Here is a 7155-nt window from a genome sequence, read left to right as displayed (position 1 = left end):
GTTGTTCTGCCTAAGAAACTGATGCCAACAGTCTTCCTTTACCATGATTTAAGGATACAAGACAATAGGGGAGGCGATTCGGTATTACTGGGAACTTTTATCCTGTCTTATCTCCTTTTACACCTCAACCCAGTCACAACAAAACATCAGCAGTTAACAAGACGTGTAGGCTATTCCAGTCATGGGGAAATGCTTTTTGATATTCTATAAAAGAGATCATTCCTGTTAAAGAGCTGGACAGCTCATGAATTCAACAACAGTGAGGTGTGTCTTTTGATTGTACAAAAACACAACTTTATGTACAATCAGGAGCACAATCGAGAGTGACAGGGTGTCTGTGAGCAGGTTAATGAAATAATATACAGGGCTTTGTTAGATCATTAAGGAAATGCAATACCTGATATTCATAGTACAAAGAAAAATGTAAAGGCAGGGCATGTAAGTGCATACGCATGTTTGTGAAATAGTAGCGCAGCCACATGAAGGTAAGAGAAAATATTCTGTGTCAGCTTGATTTGTGAGCTCATGATGAGATGTTGCAGATGAAATGGGGAAATTTTCTTCTTTCACTGGAAACTTTGATGTAATCTTTGATACCACTTTTGAAGCTCACATCAAACACCGACGAACTTCTTCACAAAGAAACCTTTGTTTTTGCTCGACCCAGAGGGATTTTCTTACTCTCTGTCTTTAACCCTCAAATCCACACCATTAAATCTATTGAAGAGTTTACTTTAAGACAGACACTATCTACAGCTAAAAAGGAAGATAGAGCAAATACACACATACAAAATGTGTATGTGATGAAACTGATAAAGGGCAGAAGCCTTGACTTATAATGATGGTTCATATGACTGGTCACCTGACATATTCTTCAGTTTTTGGGATATAGTTTTTTCTCCTGATGCTGTCATGTGTGCCAGAGAGGAGAAAAGCACGTTTCTTATTTGTTTCTCTGCTTGCAATGTCACCTGTTTTGAGTTTAACCCTCAAGAGACACACTGGGATAATTTATGACCCCAGCAAGTAACAATGGATGAACCAAAACACCCTGACTATTATTACTGATGTCTACACTGTAATTTTCTGTTAATCAAAGTCTTGCAGAGTCACCAGTCCGTCTGTGCTTTAGTGTTAAATAACAATGTGCTGTAATATAGATAAAAACCTATATTACTGAAGAACATCTGCTGTGTGAGAGCAATAAGAAATTAGTAACAGGTACATTTCTACCTCTATTTCTCTCCCTACTTTCTTCTCTCTCTCTCTCTGACACACTGCTGAAATCCAATAAAGGCAAAATGCAATATGTACATACACTGTGGTAATATATTGAAATGTAGGAGGGAATAGTTCCTGGAAACCTGAGTAAGCAGAAATCTGAATCACTTTCTGTATTCGCAGAGCTTAAAGCTTAAGAATTTTCCCCCTCACAGAGCTGAAATGTGCACACTCCTGAAGCACTTCCAATTTAATTTAAAATGTTCAGAGTACAGCTACGGTATGTTCAACCTGAAGCCCTTCTTATCAATCGACCAAATGTATGAATTTGAAAAATGATCTTGAAATGAAGTATCAAATTCAATCACAGGACATTTTAGCACATAAAGCCCATGGGTTTTCTCAGAGCACGAGCACTGATTTAAGAATATTTGCCACAGCCGACTCTCACCCGTACAAGATGGAAAGATGGAGAGTTACAAGATTCTAAAAGTAATTAGTTACTTGAAAAGTAACTATTGTGTGAAGTGTTTAACCCTCTGGGGTCCAGGTTATAATTGGCCTTTTTTCACTACTTTTGATGTTTCCTCTACATTTCACCTTTAAAAACTCTTTACTTTGCCTTGTTTGGTATCATCCTTTTCAGCACAACCTACGTGCCTGAATTTGCAGTTATGTTTTCATTTTGACATACTGTATTAACACAATTCATCTAAAATCAGACAAAAAACATAAAATCCAAGTAGAAAAAGTTATTTCTGTAACAACCACAAACATGTTTATTGAATCATATTTCATATTTCATAACTTTAAATGCAAATATAAATGGTCAATTTTAAAATCCAATGCACAAGTTTTGCAAACAACAAAGTTATTTGCAGCCATTTACCTTTACCTTTTTTAAAATAACCATTTCAAACTATTTACAGAACAATCAAAAAAATAATTTCTGTCCACTATAAAGGAGAACATCACAGCCTGATACCTGCAGGTCTGACAGCAGCAGGTGTATCACTCCTGTTTCTACCTGGAGACAGCAGTCGCCTCATTGTTCTGACACACAACACAAAACTATCCACAACACTACACACTAACTACACAAGACAACACATTAACTACCGAAACTAATTCACAATGTTGCCTGACCTATTCTTGTTAAATGATGAAAAACTCAAAGGCACGTTTGGGCAGCTGTAGTGAGAGCTTGCAAAACTAAATCAAAATGTGTGCTATTGATTCTAAAAATAGAAATCACAATAAAGTTCAACATTTACTAAAACCGCAATTCAGTCATCTGAGAATCTTTACTCATGAAATTATAACGGTTAGATGAATTTATATGCAGTGATTTACTGATCAATGATAAAAGGGGAGATTTATGCAATAACGAAGACTGTCATGAAAAGTATGGCATCTGATCTCCTGTAACCTGCGTAGAGCTAAGCTGTCTCTGTTCTCTATGAAAAAACACAAGTTGTCCAAAGTTATTTGTTTGCAAATGTATTTCAGAAATATCGACATACTTTTTTTAATCAGCAGAAACTTTATGTCAGTAGTGCAAAAACCTGCACTGATCTGACCTCATTTCTTCCTCATCCTGATTCCTGACCTGGGAAGGGAGAGAAATATTTGTTTTTGTTTGTCTTCTTGTTTTATTTAATTCCTTGTGGGATTTGGATCCAACACGTAAAGTATGCATATTATGCACACACACAAACACACATGCAGCTATTACCCATTTCTTGTATTCTTGAATAAAGACATTGATTTGACACATTTAATTAGCGGCCAATTGTTTTTATTGTTCAATTATTAAGAAAAAAGAAAAGGTGGGGGTGGGTGGGATGGAAAGTAAAGGGAGAGAGGAGAGAAAACCCCAACAATCCCCTCTGAGCAAGCACAGGCGACAGTGGATAGGAAAAACTCCCTTTAAAGGAAGAAACCTATGACAGAACCAGGCTCTAGAGGGGGCAGTCAACTGTCGGGACTGGTTGGGGGGTGATTGTGAAAAGAGGGGAGGGAGATGGGAGAGGTGTTAGTAGTTAAGGGGAGGGGGGGGAAGAGAGAGGTGGGGGAAGCATTGGCAGTAGTGAAAGAAGGAGTGTTCTTCCTCCAGAAGAAGCAGAAGCGTTTTTTCTTTTTCTTCAGCTGCTCTTCCACAAGCACCTTTTTCTCGAGGATGAGGATTTTCAACTCCTCGATTGTTTCTGTGTTTTGCTTCTCCAGCTTATTGCATTTTTTCTCCACTTCTTCTATTTCGGCTTGTTTTTCTTCCAACCTTTCTTTCAGCACTTTAGATGTTGCCTCCTGTTTTTGCAGTTTTTCATTTTCTCCTTCCAGCTCAGATGCTTTGAACTTCATTTTGTTGTAAAGTTCTTGCAGATTTTGGTTTTTCTTCTCAAACTCCTGGAGAAGAAGTTTTTCTTCTCTCTGCTTAATGACCAGCTGCTCTTTCTCTTGGAGGATTTCTTTATTTTGTCGCAGAGCTTCATCAAGCTTTCCTTGCAAGCTTTCATTTTGTTGCTTGATGCTCTGAAGCTTCGAATCCATTTGTTTTTGTTTGATCTCTTGTTCCCTTTTCTCTTGGAGAAGCTTCTCATTTGCTTGCTCTGTGCGATCAAGCCTTTTTTTGTCAACACTGTACATGAGCTCCATGTCTCTGAGATTGCTGTGCAGCCCTCTCTTCTTCATGCCATCTTGTATCTTTTCTTGGACAAGTTTTTTATTTCGTCGCATGGCTTCATCAAGCTTTCCTTGCAAGCTTTCATTGTGTTGCTCGATGCTCTGAAGGTTGCGATCCATTTGTTTTTGTTTGATCTTTTGTTCCCTTTTCTCTTGAAGAAGCTTTTCATTTGCTTGCAGTGTGTGATCAAGCCTTTTTTTGTCAACACTGTACATTAGCTCCATGTCTCGGAGATTGCTCTGCAGCCCTCTCTTCTTCATGCCATCTTGTATCTTTTCTTGGACAAGTTTTTTATTTTGTTGCAGGGCTTCATCAAGCTTTCCTTGGAGCTCCTGGTTCTTTTTGTCCATGTCTTGGAGATCCTGTTGTTTCTCCTCAATAATAGCTTCCTTTTTTTGAAGCTGGTATGATAACTTCTTTAGTTGAGCGCTCTTTCTCTCATTTTCCTCCATCAAGAACTTCATCTTCTCTGTGTTTGTGAGCGCTTCATCCTCCATTTCTTCCATACGTTTTTCCTCTAGTTCTACTTGGTCACACCAAGGAAGAGAGGAGAGGGAAGGGTCTAGTGGCTCATCCCAGGGAAGAGCGTAGGGGTCAACTTCTTGTCCCTTTGGATCTTTTGTTTGAGACATGTTGGGTCTGGATACAGTTACTATTGCAAAGGATCCAAATATTTCAAAAGGTTTTTCTGGCGAACGGTTCAATGCTGCACACATCAATGCTACGAGAAACGGACTAAAAGTCGATGCTCTTCACCCCTATTTATAGGTTTTAAGGATCAAAGGATCAAAGGATCGGAATGGTGGTAAGATTCTACATGTGTGTGACGTCATAATTCTGTAAGGCAATGAGGTTGTCAAATGACATTTGTGGAGGAGGGCATTTTTCAACTTGGACAAATTATCAGTAAAGTTTCAATCTCTTTTATTTCCCCCAAAAACGTGTTGTCGCAATAATGTTTTCTACAGTCATTGGTGTCAACAGATCAGTTTAAAGTTGGGTGTTACTCTGCCCAGGCTGCTACCATAGAAGAGAAATGTGGACCAATAGTACTTTAATGATTTCCGCGGATCATTTCCGTGTAAATCTTAGCATTGCGCTAGCTGTCAAGCGAAAAGTTTAGCGCCGTACAGCCATATTAAAAAGGTTTAAACTGACTCAGATCATGGTGAGTATTTGAAAAAACATTTATTTACTTTGAAACCTATGATGTGGAAAAGTTAGCAAGCGTAATTTTTCCCATTTTGTTATATACGTGTGCTTACATCCGGGAAATGTTAATCTTTTCTAAGATCCATGGGTTTATCCAACAAGCAGCTAAGTCACCATTATATCTCGGATTCTGTGCGCAACATCTTAATGCAAGAAAACCAGAAGTTTGGCACATAATCTCTAAAGGCCTTGAAGCTAATCACAGTGGCATCGGCATAACTTAGTGCTGAACATCCAGTTCATGGCAAGTCTGCCGTGAACTGGAAACTGGAACACCACCGTCACTTTTCACAGTGAAGCCAGTTTTACATCAACATGTACTGAGAGTGGGTGACCAAAATTAACACCTTCAAACTCAACTGAACTTTGCAGCTGCCCACATGGTCAGATGAGATAAAGAACTATTTGGCCACAATGATAAGAGGTATGTTTGTAGGAGTAAATGTGAGGCTTTCAAACCTAGCATCATTCTCTGAGGTTGTTTTGCTGCCAGTGCACAAAGTGGATGGAATAATGAAGAAGGAGGTCTACCTCAAAATACTTCAACTTCACATCAAATCAGTAGTTAGATGGTTAAGTGTTGAGTGTTCCAACAGAACAGCAACCACAAACAGAAAACCAAAAACTAGTTTTGGAATGGTTAAAGCAGGCTAAAATTAAGCTTCTGGAAGAGTCTTCCCTAAGCTTTGACCTTAATCCTGCCTCGAATTTGTGGACTATGCCAGGAAACCAACCAGTTTAAATGAACTTTACGAATTCTGCTAAGAAGAGTGTTCAGAAATCTGGCAGACAGAAGCTTGTTGATGAGGTGCAACTTGCACATTTAACCAAATATTCGCAGAGGTGTATATTTATATTTATAACTTTGACCCTGTGCACATTAGTTTCTTAGTTTCTCAGTTTCTTAGTGCATTTCTTGTGGCATTACCAATAAGTTTCATGTGTCACATGGCCCTCTTCCTATTGAAAAAACAAAAGTTGTATGCAAGATGGCCGACTTCTAAATGGCCACCATGGTCACCACCCATCTTGAGGAGTATGCCCCCTCACATATACTAATGTGCCACAAACAGGACCAACCATTCCCCTTTTATTACGGTGTATCCATATAAATGGCCCACCCTGTACAATATAGAAATGTAGTTGAATGACAAGAAATAAAACACCACCAGTGTCAGTGATCATTTACACCTTTCCCCAGATTGAAGGCAATCAAATATTTGTCCAACCAACAGTTCAAACCTCCCAAAATGGTTACTTAAAAATTAAAATTAAAAGGTTTTTAAATATTTAAAAAAAATTTGAATACAATGAGACCACTTACATCTATTCATCAAACAGAACACTGAGTTGCACATCAGACTCAGTTTGCAATTTTCTTTTAAACATCTTTGTTTCCAAGAATAAAGCAAATGTAAGAATTACTTACAAGCTTAAAGCTACAGATTTACCTTTAATTTAATGTATAAGTAATAAAAAAGTGCAGATAAAAAACTGTTGCAAAGGAACTTTCTACTGTAAAAAAGAGAGGGCATCATTTCATTGAAACAACAGAGATTATAAAGACATTTTAAGTTCTATTCTAAGAACATTTCTAAGAAACTTCTACAAAAGTTTTGTCCTCACATAGAGACACAGTTTCCTTGTTGTGAAAGAAAGAAAAAAATCTGATCAACAAGAAGTGACTCAAAACATAAGAAAACACTATAAGAAGAAGACTAAGACAGGGCCTGTAGCTGTTAAACCTTGCTGCACTTTCTTGACTAAAAAAGCACAAACGTTGGTTTAATAATGGACACTGGACTGGTCCACACTGGACATTCTGGACTTTGTTTACACTAATTCGATTAGATGCGTGGTCATTGAATCACTTCATCACTAAATCACTTTAAGCATATTTGCACTGCACAAGACACTTACAAATGTGGATTGCACAACACTGGACATTATATTTCTTCATTTCCACGTAATACTGTACGGCTGCTGTTATTGTATATATATATTTATATTTCTTCATACATTCTTATATATTTCTATAC

At 37.8% G+C, this 7155-nt stretch overlaps 1 protein-coding gene across 1 annotated transcript; it reads right to left on the bottom strand.

Moving 5' to 3' along the window:
- Window positions 1-3195: 3195 nt before the first annotated feature.
- LOC102289067 (trichohyalin-like) lies at window positions 3196-5054 on the bottom strand. Its single transcript, XM_014333791.2, has one exon. The coding sequence runs from the start codon at window positions 4618-4620 to the stop codon at window positions 3196-3198; it is 1425 nt and encodes a 474-aa protein (XP_014189277.2). The 5' UTR covers window positions 4621-5054.
- Between the last annotated feature and the right edge of the window lie 2101 nt (window positions 5055-7155).

Source organism: Haplochromis burtoni, unplaced genomic scaffold (genome assembly GCF_018398535.1).
Source record: "Haplochromis burtoni strain Fernald_Lab_line unplaced genomic scaffold, NCSU_Asbu1 Contig_66, whole genome shotgun sequence".
Classification (NCBI taxonomy): domain Eukaryota; kingdom Metazoa; phylum Chordata; class Actinopteri; order Cichliformes; family Cichlidae; genus Haplochromis; species Haplochromis burtoni.
This window is presented reverse-complemented; position numbering and strand designations above follow the sequence as displayed.

Excerpts from the sequence above, each read along its gene's own strand:
- LOC102289067 (XM_014333791.2), bottom strand. The coding sequence starts at position 4,620 with ATGTGTGCAGCATTGAACCGTTCGCCAGAAAAACCTTTTGAAATATTT.